The sequence below is a fragment of the Nyctibius grandis genome, chromosome 1 (assembly GCF_013368605.1).
Source record: "Nyctibius grandis isolate bNycGra1 chromosome 1, bNycGra1.pri, whole genome shotgun sequence".
Classification (NCBI taxonomy): domain Eukaryota; kingdom Metazoa; phylum Chordata; class Aves; order Nyctibiiformes; family Nyctibiidae; genus Nyctibius; species Nyctibius grandis.
The window spans coordinates 16,191,604-16,208,960 of NC_090658.1; the positions used below are offsets into that span (position 1 = coordinate 16,191,604).

Below are 17,357 nucleotides of genomic sequence, written 5' to 3' on the forward strand. Positions count from 1 at the left end.
TTCTGGCCTCTCTTGGAAATAATATTGGAGACTCTCCCAATCTCCTACATGTCTCCCCTCTGTTACTGTAGCCTTCCCAGTTCAGATTAGATAAAGACACAGTAGGAAAAGGAATTGATTTCATTGTTATGTTCTCTCACAACCAGGTGAGATTGAGAAAAATAAAACACAGGCTAAGAACTATAAACAGTGCAGTGGAATTCTACGGGCCCTGTGTACAGAGCTGATTTTTACCAGGGGAGCTCTGAAATGATCATCTTTGCTAGTGGGCAAACATAACCCATAACCATAACAGAAATATGAGCCTGAATTGCTGTGCTATTTCAGGTCACTGGCAAGGATAACATCATTCAACAGTAATGTTGACTTATTGCTCTACTTAATAATGCACAGACATTTCTATAGTGCCCATCATCAGGGTGGTGAAGAGGGAACCTCTCATTCAGCATTTGTCTGAGGCCATTTCTGATAGGAAGAATAACTTCAAGATTATTATGAATGAACAAGTGATAAAGGAAAATTTCTACTACTGCACTATGCAACCGAGGCTGGCAAAGTGGAAATAGTAATTTAGTATGCTTCAGTTTTATCAGTCTCTCCCCTTTCTGTGCTACCATGTTGCTCCAAAAAGAAGGAAGAATAAAAAGCAGTTCTTCCTAATGGGCTACAGGCCCATTATATTAAGCATCACAGGGCTGAGGGCTGAGATCAGGTTATTTCAACAGCTCATCAGCTGGTCAACAATAACTGTGTGTGTACATGGTCTTAACCAATGACAAATGAAAAATAATGTGGCTTACATTATCTTGCAGTGAAGGAGTACAGTGAGTCAAACTACTGCATGATTATGCAAGGGCTTAAAAAAAACGCTGTCTACATACAGAGGTGCTTATTGCAACTCAGCTGATACACGGTGACTTATTGCTTTGTGGTGGTGTCATGATCTGTCTGGGCCCATGTACTGTCAGGTCTTTTTTGCATGGTATTCTATTTTGTGGCTCTAAAGGGCTGTTCACAATGGGGTTGTAGTCGGTATCATGTTTAGTGCGATGTTCAGAAGTCAAACTTAAATATGGGTATAATAATAAGGAAGACTTAAACTCAAAACCCAGATTTGCTTCCTTGTTTTATGGGAGGTTACATAAATGCCCACAGGTGCTGAAGAAGTGTGAAAAAAAATGAAATGTATCCTTTAAATGTGGAGTTTTTAATGTTCTCAGCTACACAAATACATTACAAATAGAGCCAAAAAAACCCACTACAGTATGTTATTAACTATTACAGTAATATTCTCTACTATTGCAGCTGCGTGCTTGGTGTCTGCACAGCACTTCTATACAAATGTAGGGAAGTCAGGGAAACTTGCTTTTTTCACTAAGAAGTATATATGTATCGAGTAAGGCTAAAGGTCTGCCTTCAAGTCTGCAAAGCATTCATTTCACTTGCCAATACCTGGCCATTTACAAATGGTAACTTGGTAACCATTGCAGCACCACATTCCCTTATTTTGGAAAATCTGCTGGTGTATTTGCCTTTTATGCCACTTCATTTGCCTGCACCTGTCCTATTCACTCAAAGGGTTTTTTTTTCCTTGTCGTTTTTTCATCTAAAGTAATATATGTATATACATACATATAGCAAATAAGAAAGCAGGTATGTAAAGTGTAGGTTATGAATAGTATAATTATGAATCACTGTAAAATTAGTCAGCTTTTTTTAATCCTCAAAGCCTTTGATTTCGTGACAGTACTGTGAAAAGGTGCATATGCCATTATCATTACATGCTGTTTTTCTGCATTTCATAAATTAATAAAAGAGGAGATTGCTTTGGAGCCAGGACAATGTTATATTTCTTTGTATATATTTCTGTATAAAGAGAGTAAGCATATGAATGAAACAGGTGAAGCAAGTAAGCTACTGCACCCATGGGAGAAAATGGGTGAAATCTGGTTCAACTATGACTCAGAATTAGGTGAAATAAAATAGAGCTACTGTTACTCTCCCAAAATAAGTGGGAGATTGCTCTGCAACTCACATGAGAGGCAAAAGAAGGTGAGCATGTGCTGGAGGCATGGAAAAGTAGGGCTAGCCAACAGAGTAATGTTAAAACAATCCGCAAGGAAAAAAGATGAATGTTTAGAACATTATTTAAGCAACGGAGCAAATTAAAAAAATGCTTTTCAGAGTCATTCTGCAAATCTCAGGAGGGAATGGTCCTTTTATTGTTTTATAAAAGATCATAGCTGAAGAGGTGATAGCATAGTGCCAGAACGTTGAGGGACTTTAAAGGTCATCAGCAGCGGATCAACTGTGTAACTGGAATATGCAAGTAGTCTTGGAAAAGTCAGGTATTTAAAAAGAGATTAAAATAAAGTGGAAGAACTACTGAGTTCTTCACCTGGGAGACTTCCAGGGACGAGGAGCTGCAGGATACACTTACTACAGGGAGTGGTGCCAGGGTAGTAAGAGAGAGAGGGACCAGGCACAAAAGCTATGTGGGAGAGGTGAAGCTGGTTCTTGAAATATTGATGTGAATGACCAAGAGGTACAAAGTGAAATGTTCCATTCTGTAAAAACTTTAAGAAGTTTTTTAACTTTTAAGAAAGATGTACCAGTACCAATGACATGAAATTTCACATAGAATTGCCGCTTATTATGCACAAGCCCCTGATCTCATACTGTGCAGTGCTTTTTTCTTTTTCTCCTCAATTTAATAAATATCCTTAGTCAGGAATAGAATTGATTTTATAAGAGGAAAAAAAATCATGAAGTTTTTAAGTTAAACTTTTAATAGACATTAAAAGACACTGTTAAAAGGTAAATGTCCTATTAGAATGAACATCTTAATAATTAAAAGACAATAAAAATGATAACGTGCCAATGTCGCAATCATCTGGAAAATCTACAGCCTTGGTTCTGTGTATGAATGTGTGTGGGAAGTCCCCTTAGCCCTAGGCGTACTTTTAGGCACAGGAGTTTACAGGCAAATCCCAGCAAAAAAAAAATCAGAGTATTGGTCCTTAGTGGGAACAAGATGCTATCCCTGTGTCACAAATGCCTTTTGCTCCTCTCTGGCTCTGATCAGGAAAGTCCTTGTTAGTCAGTTAGTCTGGTTTTGTCTTAATGATTTCTCTCCATTAGAAAAAAAATGTTTCCTCCTTTGTTATAATTTGTGAAGACTCTGAGTACGAATGACGCTTGGAGAAGGGAGATGCAGGGCTGGGCCTTGGCTTTTATAGGCAGAAAATCCTCATACCTCTTCCCAGTGACACTGCAAGGCTTTCCATTTTGAAAGCCTAAAAGGAAAATTAGTGTTTAATCCGTATGGAGGTGAGGGAGGGGACAAAGAAAGAAAACTTGAGCTTTCCTCCTCCTTCCCCCCTCCTCATCTTGATCTGAATCTCTTGGAAAAGGAGAGAACTCAATTTGGTGAAATAACTCATTTGGAATATCAATTATCATCAAAGAGATGTCCCGGACTTACTGAGCTGTCAGGCGGCTTTGTCACTGCCACATGCAAGCCTTCAGAAGTTACATCTGAGGAGGGAAGATGTTAGAAATCTTTCCCTGTATGACACACTGTCTCTATTTCTTGCTAAAACAACTCTTAATTAGTTCTTCTTTTTCTTTTTCCTCTTTTTTTTTTTTTTAAATATGCAGCACCAGGGAAAAATTGGAGTTAAATTTAATGTTGGAACAGATGACATCTCTATTGAAGAGATCAACGCAATCATTAATGATGGAAAATACCATGTAGTACGTTTCACAAGAAGTGGTGGCAATGCCACATTACAGGTGGACAACTGGCCGGTTATTGAACGTTACCCAGCAGGTAAGGGCTTACACAGACGCTTGTGAGTAAGAGGGTGGGGGATGCATGGAGTTTGGCTCACTTTGCTTCTCTTCTAATACAACGTCAGCTCCTTCGCAGTGTTTTAGTAGCTAATTAAGTAGTTAAAGAGTCCTGAGCAATATGCAGCTTATGATGATGGCATTTCCTAAGTGAGTTTAAAAGCACAAATTCAAGTTATTACTGGAACTGGAAAAATACAGTTATCAAGGCTTGAAATAGTGGATTTGTTTCTTGATTTCATTTGTATTGGATTAATGGTTTAGGGGGGGGGGGAAAAAGGCTTTGACAAAAGCTACACAGTAAAGTGACTCCCAAATCGATCTCCAAGTGATGGGGTAAAACAGTTACTGAGGAAAAGGTTGTCGTGTTCTTTTAATTACAAGTTGTTAATAAAGCAATCTGAAGCTTATGAATTTAGCAGAAGTGTTTCAGCAGGCATAAACCAAAAGGTATATCAGTTATCAGATGTAAAACCAACCAACCAAATTAAGATGACACAACTTAAAATGCAAACTGCAAGATATTACCTATGCAAGTGATGCTGGTTACTTCAACAGGACCACTCATGTGAATACAGAGTTGCCTTGATCGAGCCCATATTTAACTTTATGCAAATGCCATGTGCTGAAGATTACTGTGTTACTAATTTTATTCATTTTTAAAGGCAACAGGTTTTTCAGATACGCACTCCCTTTCTTATTGAATAGGACTACTGAGCCGTTAATGGTAACTTACAAATCTGCATGTTATCTGTTAATAGTTGGTGTGTGTGTTTATATTATTAAGCAAAAGGCAGCAAATCCAGAGATGTAAGTGAAAGGGATTCTGTTTTGCATATTTGCTCTTACATAAATGACAGTTCTGATTTATCTGTTTAAAAGTAGAAAATTCTTCATTTTGGGGGTGGAGTGGGATGGGATGTTTCACTAATAAGGAATGCATAAGCCATTCCCGGTACTAATTATTAGTATTTTAGGTTTGTTTTTTTTTGTTGGTGTTTGAGTTGTAGTCCAGCTGTTCACCTGACTTTTTAAAAGATAAAAATAATTTTTTAAAAATCCATTCAGGGAGAAATATAACCCTTCAGATACTTTCATTTTTATTTTAAATTCTAAATTATTTCCAAGAAATTATGCATTGCAAATGAAATTATGTATAGCAGGAGCTGTTAAAAGAACACCTGTGTGCTAATGTGTTACGAATGAGTGAAGGTTCAGGTGGTTAGAAACAATTAATGGCTTTAAGTTAGACACATCTCTGAGAGGGGATAAACTCTTGAGGGAAAGGGGGACACTGAATGAAATATATCCTGTGATCTTTCAGATATTCCAGTTTCTCCCATGTCCCCATTGTTTTCTAACTTTTGCAATGTTTGTTAAATGGTAGCTGAAATAAGATGGTTGAAGCTGGGGAGGAGTGTGTCTTAGTTTGTGTTCAAGATCTATGTAGCAGAAAGGCAAAAATAGGTTTGGGGTGGTTTTATTGTTTCTCTTGGTTTTTACCTAAATGATGAACATGAAAATATTTTTCTTTTTCTTCTCTGTTCTGTTTCTTCATGAAAATACAAAGTGGCTACAAGGACAAACTGCAGTTGAATTCTGAAGATAGTGGCACACAGGATTTGTTTATACTGATCATAGATCAATTTAGAAAATAAAGTGATTTCCTTGGGATGGGATTAGTGGAGTGGAAGGAGGTTGGATGTTTTCTTTGAAAACGGAAAACAAAAAATTAGAGCTTCTCGAGCTTCCTTTAGCAATCTGTGCACAAGCTGCATTTCAAGGCATTTTCAGTTGTTTCATCAGCTGGTGTACAGAATCCCTTGGCTTGTTTTATTGCTGGATCTTCTGAGATGACTGTTGGCTTTTAATTTTCTTTGCCTTTCCCATAGTAATATTTTATGGCTCCTGTATGCCATAGCATTGCTTTTGAAATCCATCCTCCCACTTTTAACCTTCCATCTTTTCTCCCTTCCCAGCACAAGAGCACCTAGCCATACCTTTCCCTTATGTTTCCATGCTGCTCCATCAGGTTTGGCACTCTTCATTTAAACCCTTTTTAAACATGAGTTTCTTCACAGACTGGTATTGATGTACTGTTTAGAAAAGATGCAGGCTTTTCCTGCTGCATTTGAGCAAGGTTGATACTGCTCTGAAGATATTACTGGTACCACGTTCAAAGCTACCACTGTCATTCCAGTTCTAAAAGTAGTATTTCTAAAAGTGACGTCTTAAAGATACCAGACAACACAGTTTGGTAACTGCTACTGTATCCAATTTAGATGTGCTTCTGCTGTTGCTGGTTTAGGGACTGATAGTAGTACCTGGCAGTACTGGTTAACTAGCTAACTTGCTCTTGCTCATGTTTTGGATGGAGGACATGTTGCAGTTGTACAATATGGACCAAATTTGATCCTGTTTGCGTGAATGAGGGCTCACTAGCTTTCATTTCAGTGCTGGAAAGAATATTCTTTTTTGCTTTGTGCTTGTTTTCTGAATTGCTTCTTTCTGCATAATTTCATAATGTGCCTGCACCACTGTATATAAGCACAGATTATCTCTTCTACTTTTGTCTTTTTTAAAATGAAGGAAAGAAGCAAGATTAGCAGCTTAATTAGTAAGTTTGCTATTCTTAAGTATGCTGGATTTCCTGTTTTCAAAAATAAAGTAATATTAAAAAAAAATCAGTTGGTTACCTAAAGCATACCAACTGATCAATTCTCCTTTCTTTACATGGAAAGATTATGCTCTGAATTACACTACAAGTTGGAGTGTCTGACTACAAGACATTGCTTAAGGCATCTTAAAATATTGGGTGGAGATTTTCTAAGAGGAGTTTCTGGTCAGAGGCTCAGGATTTTCCAGTTTCATTGCCTGTGTAGCCTTTGTACAGCCCCACGTAACTGCTGTAGATAATGACACCCAAGGCCCAATAACAGTTGGTGTTTCATCACTTGCTAGAAGGATGCTTTAGGCACCCCTGTTGATACTCAAAGTGAACATCTTTTTCAAAAAGAGCTGTGGCCCTGATTGCCACAAGTCTGTGTGGGCTTTATAGGGAGTCTGAACTCAGTCCTAGGTCTCAGGGGCTGCCCAGAGTTCAGTGCTCTTGCAAAAAAGCTGGTGTAGCACACATGATTCTCTAATATTCCTTTATGAGCAGTCAGAGAGGTAGACACCTTGCAAAAAGTATCATATGGCAGTGCTCCATAGGGCTTCCACAGTTGCTTTGTGTGTTTTATCCTAGACCTGCATAAAATGCAGAAACGACCCTGGAAGATGAGTAGGATCTAGCGTGTTTCTCTTGTACATTGTTGTCCAGCCCACTAGACTCCAGTGTTATGTTTTCTCTGGGCCAATGCACCTTCAGTTTATATCTGAGTAGATGTGAAATGAGGGAGTTGTAAAAGGAAAAGAGGTGGGGGTGGCCAGTTGTAGGGGATGATTATCCTTGTAAAGGTGGCTGGTTGTTTTTTGGAATATAGTGGGGAAAAATGTGTTTTAGTCCTAGACAAATGTGAAGATTTCAGTGTCCTGAAATGGATGGATGATTTTCAGAAACAGAGGTTTGGATTTAGGTATGTATGTTCTTCCAGACTCCCATCAAATCTGTTTTTTTACTCCGAACTTTCTCTTACCATTTCTCTGAGTGCAATGCTAGAGCTATGAGGATGCACACTTCAGTTTCTGCCCTTTATTAAATGTTTGTCCTGTTTTCCCACTTCCTCATTGTGTCAGTGGCTGGTGGGTAGCCCTATGATTGAGAATGGCATATTGTAGTTTTTTGATAGCCGACTAAGATGCCCAGATCTGTACTGGATCTGTGTATTCCATCTTTCTTAACTAAATTCAATGTTATGTCTCTTTACTGAATTATTATCATTCCTCTTCACTTGCCCAAAGAACTTTAATATTTCACCTTGGCCTCTTTTTCAGGTAGTGTTTTCCATTAACTTATCTGGATGCAGACTAATTTCCAATCATATTAAATAGGAATGAGAAAAATGCTGACTGTGCAGTCAGAGTTCCTAATCAATACACCAACCCCATTTTCCATGCAGATCCTTTCTACTCCTTATGGCTTATCTTGTCTGCTTCACAACTTAGTTTTAATTGCCCTTCCCAACTGGCTGGCTGCTGTTGTGGCGATGGGACTGCACCATAGTAGCAACTCCAGCTACTGCTGTGAACAGGCTCCTCTTGTAACTTCAGTTAGGTAATAACTCTACACTGAAATGTAGAGTTTCTAAGAATTCATTCATGGTAGGAAACAAAAGGACTTGTTAGTTTGGGTCAAACTGAACTAACAATTATGGCCAAATTAAAAACCAAAATAGGAGATTGGTTTTAGTCATGCCAAAATATTAATTTTAGTATTTTCTAAATAAAATGTTCTGACTTTTCATGTCAAGATTGCCCAGTGTTTATAGGGGATTTAGGTAATCTGAGAACAAAGCATTTCATTTAATTTGAAACAACCTTTTTTCCTTACGGGAAAGAAAATCTGGCGGGGGGGGAGGGTGGAAATCTTTCTCACAGCAGTGCTCATAACCATGTAACAAGAAAAACAATTTTCTCAATTTTCTAATTTTCCTTCCTTAGTAGTGAAGGGTGTGCATCTTACTAGTCTGGGAAACTATATTGGAACAAGCTAGATGACTTTCTAAAGCCACAATAATCACCATTTATTGTGAAGGATTTTCAGAATCACTTTTCTGTGAATAACCTTACACTTTTTGCAGTCAAAGGGAGTTTGCTGAATGATGATTCTTTTAAAAAACATGGTGCAACCAAATCATTTTACCAGCGGGAACCTACTCTTCAGGACTTCCATCATAAATCAGACTGATGCAGAAATTTCTGGACATAAGATGATCTGTTAGACATTGGCCAACTGGTCTATGGTTTCAAAGCTGTTCAGATTGCTGTGAATACTCAGCAGTTCCTGGGACCCTGCAGCAGCCTGGAAGATACAGCTGATGTAGGCAAATGTCTAAAATGAAGCCTTCCTGGTCAGCCCTGGATTTCTGGTCAGCCTTAGAAAAGCATAAGTTAGTTGCAGCTGTTCTCACATACCCCATGGGTCAGCAGACATTGTAAAGGATGTGTCTGACAGACCTAGATCTGACAGCATGAGCATCTTACACATGTTGTTCACACAAAAAACATTGTCCACAACACTGCCAGACTACTGGAACAGTTGTATCTCTGTGATTGGGGAGTATAAATTACAATCGAGCATACACAAAGAAGAACCTGTGTGAGAGTCCATGTGTGTTGGCAGAAGATCAAACCGCAGGCTGACATCATGGTTAGTGCCAAGCACCTCTGCAGTATGGCAGTTGGCAGCTGAGGCTCTTAGGACTTTAGTATAATAGAGAATAATTCTGTTCTGGGTTTTGTTTTTGTTTTTTTGCTTTGTCACATAAGGTTAAACGTCTGAGAGAACACGTTGTCTTAGGGACTTCCTTGGGACCTGCAGGCTAAAGGTTGTTATTGCAGAACATCCAAGGGCTAGGGGAAGGGGGCATGTCATTTAAATGCTTCTCTTGGTCCCTATATTCTGGAAAATAGACAAAGTGTCTGCCGTCTTTTCATGGGATACACCTGACTTCAGGATAAATGCTGAGAGGCATCTATTACCATATATCTTGTTTAGGATAAGTTCTATAGATTTGTCTTGGGTTTGAGTGTTCAGATTGACCATAAAATTAACAGGAGACATTTGTGTCAGTACATTTGTTTCTCTGCAATGGGTTAGTATGTCCCAAGCAATTCATGTAGTTGTCTAACTTGCATACCATTGGCTTAGAAGCACCTTCCAAATTCAAGCCCCTACGGCCAGCTCTGAGGAAAATCAAAGTTCTGCTTTGCAGGCATAAGTGTGGTGGCTGGGAAAGATCTCGACCTCTTTCACAAACATATCTTTGAATATTCTAATAAAATGGACAGACAGCCTGTTATCACCACATCCATGCAAAATTATAATGATCAAGGTGAGGTAGAAACCTAGCAAGTAAATGGTCACTGAGTATTTGCCTTGCCTTGCATTTGCCATAGGGTAATTTTTCAAACCTCCTGTCCACTGCTGTTAGGACATGGAACTTTCAGGGAATTTTCCACACTGAAATAATACAAGCCTTCTGACTTCTATTTATTTATTTGTCCAGCAACACATTGTCTTTATCTTTTTTCCTACTTGGTTCCTTCTTTGGATAAAAGAATACATCTTGATTTTCTCTCATGTGCTTTCCTTTGCTATGGTCAGAGTTTTGACACTGACACAGTCAGGTCTGTCACCTTGTTAAGTCAATCCTGACAGTGGACATAGAGGATATGAAGAATCCCCTCTTCTGATGAGCTGCAAGCTCACAGACTTGGAGCAGTCTCTCATTACTCAGTGCTCCCACAGACAAAATAAAGACTACCTTTCTTTCCTTTCCTGTCTTCCCCAGGAGGGAAACACAATGGAAAAGACTTAAGTTTTGTTCACAGCAATTAAGCTTCTGTGAAACAGATACTGCCCAATGTCTCCTGTTTTGTATGTCATTTTCCTACTGTGAGAAATTAGCAGTGCCAGTGAAACAAGGACATCTCATAATACTTTACTTCCATTGGAGATAAATGTTTGGAAAGAACAGGAGGACTTCTCAGGAACTCTCCATCTGGGAGTATGTAGAAGATGAATTATGCAGTGCGAGCAAACACATTATATATAAATTTATACCATATGTATAAAATAAAGCTATAGATGTGTGTCTAAAATATTTAGTCCATGGAATTAGTAAGAAGAGAAAGGGAAAAATATCAGCTAAATCAGTAGTTCGTTGGTTACCAAGTAATGTCTCATCCTCCCAGATTTAGAAAGCAAAACTCATCAATGTTCTTTATGGCCTTTCATGTGTCCATGGAGTCACATCTCCCTGGATTTCTGTTTATGCTGAGGTCTCCATCTGGGAATGTCTGCTGGTTACTATTACAGTTAAACCTACTCTGGTTTGATAGGAGATAATGGAGCATAAATATGAATGAGTTAACATACTTCTTTTTTTTGCATTTGCACAGTCTTTGTCAAAGTTGCATATGTGAAAATATTCACGAAGAAATTACACAACCCTGGTGGTAACGGAAGAGTTCTTTCATGTATCAGACCCTTTCTTATGGAGAACAGAGGCACAGTTTCCCACTTAATGAAAATCATTAAGAGTAAATCCATTGATTTTCAATGGAAGTATGATCATTTAAAACTTAAGTTATATATTCATTAACATTGATTAAAAAAAATTTAAAAAGCTATATATGCTTCCTTTGACAAGCAATGAAAAAAACAAAGTGAAAAAATGAAAAATGAAAGGTATTTAAAGAACAACAAAAAGATATTTTAAAACACAAGCATTTAAAAACCCTGAATTTTTACATTTCTAAAATTTAAAAATGAAAAATTTAGTGGTTTATGCAATTTATTTGCATTTTTTTCTAGAGTGAGAGATTTTGTAAAATTTTCATTAGCTTAAACAACATTTTAATGATGAAAGCATTTTTCATTCTTGTCCCAAATTTAAAAAATCAACTTGCTTTGTTTGATAGGCATCATAACAGTAAAAGAAAAGTTGATATATGAAAGATAATGCACACAGGTGAGATAATTTGAATTTTTGTAGAAGATATTTTGAATTAATTGCACTGGCTCAAGACAAAGGTTTAATGCTGTAGACAGCTCATGGATTATTTTCATTAGCAGTCAGAAAACAAGTGAGTTCTGAGAATGTTTAGAATGCTAAAGAAAATAATAATGGAGCTGTATTTAAATCAATGGCTCACTTCCCCTCTAAAGGATTAGCAGTTTGTTGTGTTATTTTTCCCATTCCCATTTCTTTTTTTTACCTATGTGTATTTAAAATTTATGTTACTGATAGAAGAACTTAAGAAATGAGAAAGAAAAATGTACTGGGTCAAGTCTGCTTCTTCGCATATATTGCTTCTCTTAGAGGGTAACTTAGGAGAAAACTCCTGCGCTTAGAAATTTTCTTTCAGTTTCCAGTCCAAACACTTTTCCAATTCATCCCACTTTGTTCTTGTATTTCTTTTCACAAAACAGTTTTCTCATTTCTCTACTTACCATAATAGCCTTTCTTTTGATGTTTTTTTGTTTTGAATTCATTTTTCAAAAGCACATGTGGCTGGAAATGGATAATAGTGAGAACACTAGGACCTCATGTATAAAGACATATGAAGACACGAATGCTGAAAGTCATCTCCACTGATTCATTCTAAGATCTTATTTTCCCTTTTCGTACCTCAAAACCAGATGGCTCAATATCATTCTGCAGCTCACTAGTATACCGACTGAACGTCTTTCCTCAACTGCAGCCTCTTCAGAGTTACCAATATGTCTAGCTTTATGTTATCTGCAGATTTCATTGTGTGGTCGACATTTTATACTGAGATCAGTGAAGAAAATACCAGAGAAGATTGGTCCTGGAACTCATCTTTGGTACTTTCTTAGGAATTCCACCCTAGTAGTTTTCCTGTGGGGAAACCACTGATTTTCCTTACATACCTGCAGTGGCCCCAGTGGTAGCTGCTATGACATAGTCTAACACAGTTTCGGAATTCACCACGGTGTTCATCATGTTAACTTAACGTAGAACTCAGCATTCAGTTTATTTTATTTGCTTGACCAGCACACATAGATCTTCCAGCCATTCAACTAGATGGCATTAGCTCTCCCAAATACTTGGAGAGCTTTGATAGGTCTGACTGACCTACTGTCTCTTGAGGATTTTTAGTTTTCAAATGTAGGTAATATAGTGGGGAACAATGAGGGCCAGAATATGGTATGGTTGACACATTGGCAGGTCTGAATGCAACAAGTAATGACTGTTTATCATCTGTGTGAATGATTCACCAAGAAGCTGAAGAAGACACCTTAATGAAGTGGAAGTATCAGGGAGATGACTCCAATGCACTAGCTAGTTCCTGGAAGGGGCTTGCATCCTGGGAAGATGAGCACCTTGAGCATGACCTCAAACAAGCAGCCATTGTATTCAGAAGCCCATCAATAGGTACAGAAGCAGGGTATCAGGCTGTTGTCTCTACATGAGGAGAGAGGAAGTAGGACAGGAAAAATTCCTTGTTCAGTGCTATCCCTTGTTGTCTTTTTTGTTCAGCTCTTTACTGTACAAGTTTTATAATCCTCTAAGTTTTCCACAATTAATCAATTATTTCCTACATGGCATCATATCAAATGCTTTACTGAAATCCAGATAAATTAGATATACTTCATTTCCTTCATCTAGAAAATCAGTTAACTTATCAAATACAGCAATTAGATTAGTCTAACATGATTTGGTAAAGTTTTGCATTTTATCTCATTTTCCAATCACTTCCATGTCTTTAATTCTTTCCTTTTGAATTTGTTCTAAAGCACCGTGTATGGGTAAGGTCAAATAAATAGTTTGCCTGGATGGCTTTTTTCCCATTCTCGTGTAAAGCTATTACATTTTCTGTTCTCTTAATAGAAGTAGCATGCCCCATTGGATAGCTGTATTTAAAAATTCGTTATTTTTAAGTTCTGGGATAGAGATAATCTTCCTCCCCTTCTGATCCCACAAGTTCATTAGGAATGTGTATGTTGTTTTCTTCTGAGCTGTGGAGATCTACATTTTCATAGACACATTCCTGTCAGTCAATCCAATCTGCTCCTTTGGATCTTCATCTACCTTACTACAAAGTGACTCCCCTTCTTTCCATGATCTCTTTGGTTATAGCACTTAAGAATCTCTGGCTTTTAAATTTATTTTACTTTCTTTGAAAGGTCCTTTGAGCTTGAGTTTTGGCAACTTGTATATTTCTGTTTCCAATTCTGAAAGTCACTGCTTTCTTTGCTGAGCAAATCTAGGTGTTCAACCTCCTGTAATATAGTCTATGATAGTGTAGTTATTCAGCCTAGCAAGTCTTTCCTTGTATATTTTTAACCTTGCAGGTGCAAGTCTAAATATATTTTTTCTTTTTTTTTTTTTTTTTTTTTTTTTTAATACTTCACCTTAAAGAATTTCCAAGTGTCCTTCCTGGCTGAGTCCAGCCCCTCAAACTGATTACACAATTTGGTTCCTTCAATGTACCAAATTTTTGTTCTTTTGAAATCAAGAATCTGATTTACAGACTTATTTTTAGTTGTCCTTGTATTAATTTGAGTCAACTCATGATCACTCAATCAAAAAATGCTTCCTACAATTAACTTTCCTATGCTGTTTTCATTATTTATCCAAAGCAAAGCTAAAAAAGGATTGGTTTTTGTTTGTTTCAACTGAACAAAGTCTTCAATGACTATTATAGGAAGCTGATACCTACCTGGATTCATATAATTATGCTCAGTTATAATACGAATAAAAGACGGCATTATAGCAGCGTGTAAAATAATGGCACAGAGAATTAAAAATAAGCCAAGGAAATCTGTGAAACTCACTTCAGCAAGCTCTTTAGAGTACAGTAAGATGCAAGAAACTCATTTAGTAGGAATCAAAATAGATTAAAAATTAATCTTATTTACTGAGCCACAAAGCAGCAGTTAAGTGATGGATGTAACTAGGCCAGCATGCTACCTTACCTTTGTCAACATGTAATTGCACAACTGATTTCTTGCATCTTTTTCTGATTCATTCAGCTCTGATTACTCTTTGTTTATGATTAAATATATTTTTCAGCATGTATCTAGGTCTCCACTTTCTGTATAATTTTATTGGTAATTTGAAATATTGATGTTAACAAAAATGGTGATTTATTTTCTCATTCTTTTTGGGTGAAACTCTGTTATAAACTCAATGAGATTTTTTTTAAAAAAAAAAACACTGCTGCACTTTGAGAGATTATGAAATTGTTCTATCCTGCTGTCGTCTTTAAATAAAGAGCCTAGGTGATACCCAAACAAGACACTACAGTAAGTCTCTTTTCAAAAAGTGGTTTCAGTAAAGTTTCCCAAATCAGCTTTTTAATTTGACAGCTTATCAGGTTTTTCTGTCAGATAATGCTATATAATAATGCTTCTCTAAGTCTGCAGGCAGATTTTCTTTTTTCCTTTATTTTTCATCTTGGATATCCTGGTGAAATACAAAGGCTCATTCCTTCTTAGACTTGATAGATCCTGTAATTAAATTCAGATCTTGATAAAATGTGTGGCATGGCTGTCATTACTTGATCACAGAAGGTATAACACTTTTCAGTTAAATACGGCAAGGTGGCACAATGCATCTAGTTTAGAGGGAGAAAAAAATGTCAAATGAGCAGTGATTCAGGAAAAGCTGTTCTAAAATACTGAAAGAAACGGATGTCTGCTCTTTTTGTGTCTTGTGGCAAAGGATGATGCCCATACCTGCTTACCATAATTAGGCACAGGGTGATATGGAAATAGAATTTCTGAAGGCCACGAGCTGTGGGGATTCAAGTTAGAGGAAGAAAGTGGGAGTGAAGACAGATCTCTGAATGACACATCGAAAATCTGTCACGTCTGGTCCCATTAACCTCTTCAGGAAGGCCATTGTCTATTAACAATACCAGTAAAAGATCACAAAAGATGAAACACCGCCAATATGTAGGGATTCTTTTGCACACTTTTATTTGGTTTGACATATGTTTTCCATGTAACCTGCAGTATCACAACTTATCCAGGGTAGTAGGATGAGTTCAAAATGGAGGATTAATGTGGTGTTGGTTAAAAAGAAAATGATTCAATCAAATTCTTTACCAAGGAATTTTAGCTACTCAGTAGCTTCCTTAACAATACAATGCTGATATCTGTGATAGAATCAATGTCTTAAAAAATACTTGTCATTCTTCTTTTCTTTCCCCCTGGCAGGACCACGTTGTCAAGGCAAAGTTTTGAACACCAGATTCCTCTATTTCTCTTTCCTTTCAGCCTGCCCTCTCGTAGGTTCATAGCTGTTTCGTTCAAGATTACACAGGGCTTTATGTAACGTGTCACTCACTAAGCCAAACCAATATCTACTGACTTCAGTAAAACTACTTTTGTGTAACACTTAAGTTGGTATGGTTGTGACTGTGCCTCTCACTTCAGATGCCTTACTTGATGGGCATACACATACGTTTGCTCTAAGACTGATATTAATGCTCTCGGTGGCTGATAGAGCATGCAAGAGAAGACTACAAGCGTACTTCTGCTGTGTGTTCCTTCTGCAATGCAGTTTGTTTCCATTAGCTTCTGGGGCAACCGTGAAGTCAGTCTGAAATGGGAGCCTTTCTTGGGACAGAACAAATCAATGCAGTGTTCAGCCTTCCAACCAGACAATCTGTCATATGGAAAACAAAATTAATTTCTCTGCAGTGCTATTGTGTTTTAGGTGCTCTTGGAAGATGAAATATTTTTTTATTTGGGGCACATTTGTGCATGTGTCCTCAGATATATTTTACTGGAGTTCTGAGGTGTGACAGCAGAATAGTACTTTATGTCTTCAGGATAAGAACTTCCATTAAACTAACTTACTCAGAAGCAGTCACTGTAAGTCATACTGCAGCAGGGAAAATGGCAAACTGCTCTGTCCTAGATATATCTTCAAGAGACTGAACCCAGGTATCCAGGAGGACACAAATCATTGCTGTTTTGATTGTATGAGTATGTACATGCTTTAGACTCTCTTTCTCCCCTTTTTACCATGTGAACACAGGAAAGATGTACACCCATCTCTCCATCCTGCTGTGTGGTCAGCTTTCTGCAGTCTTAAGCCCTGTTGGTTACAAAAAAGAAAACATCTTGAAACTGCAGTGTCCACACTTTCAAAATAACTTTTTCTTTAATACTTTAGATTTGTGATTAATGGCAACTTGGTTGTAACCAATTCTACAGGACTCTCGTATTATATCATGCATTTAAAAGTAAGTTCAGAGTGTTCCAGGGGTGTTGAAAGACTTAGCTGGACCCCAGCAAGGTGTCGGTAAACAAGAGTGTCTTTTTTGCAGTCTATCCTACCTGTCAGAAAAAGACTGAAAAGCTTGTATGATTTATATAATCTAGAACCCTTATGACCTTCACAAGAGTCAGATTCTGTAGTATACACCATTTCAAATAAATTTGAAGCAGAAATTGAACATCCATCACTCTTATCAGAAGCACAAAACATTGTTAACAGCATCGTGTTTTCAACCTGTTAAAAGCAGAAGTTAACTGAATTAAAGACAGTGAAATTATGCTTTTACAAATCGGTTTAATTGAGATGTGAATGGTTTCTTTTCCTCCGTGGACTATTTCTAAGGAGTTAAATAGCCTTTCTGGTGCAGCATCAAGTTCAGTGGACATTAAAAAACGGAATAAAACACAGTGTTGTCAGGGGTAAGTATGTATAAAGACACTTTTGATTTTCGTGTTTTACAGAACTGATGGACATTAATAGAATACTGGTTTAAAATTTTAAAATTGCAGTTGCACAAGAGGGAGAGAAGAATAAATATACCCTTTTCAAAAGAACAAATGGTACTAAAAGTTTAACTGTAGC

The 17,357-nt window shown here is 37.4% G+C and overlaps 1 protein-coding gene across 11 annotated transcripts in view; it reads left to right on the forward strand.

Annotated features, from left to right (window-relative positions):
* The window catches only part of NRXN1 (neurexin 1), a 743,394-nt gene that overhangs the window by 609,926 nt on the left and 116,111 nt on the right, over positions 1-17,357 (forward strand). For all 11 annotated transcript variants that reach the window (XM_068402153.1, XM_068402237.1, XM_068402487.1 and 8 more), the window contains one exon: positions 3,661-3,832. In XM_068402153.1, the coding sequence (XP_068258254.1) occupies positions 3,661-3,832 (172 nt within the window). The remainder of the gene's footprint in view (positions 1-3,660; positions 3,833-17,357) is intronic.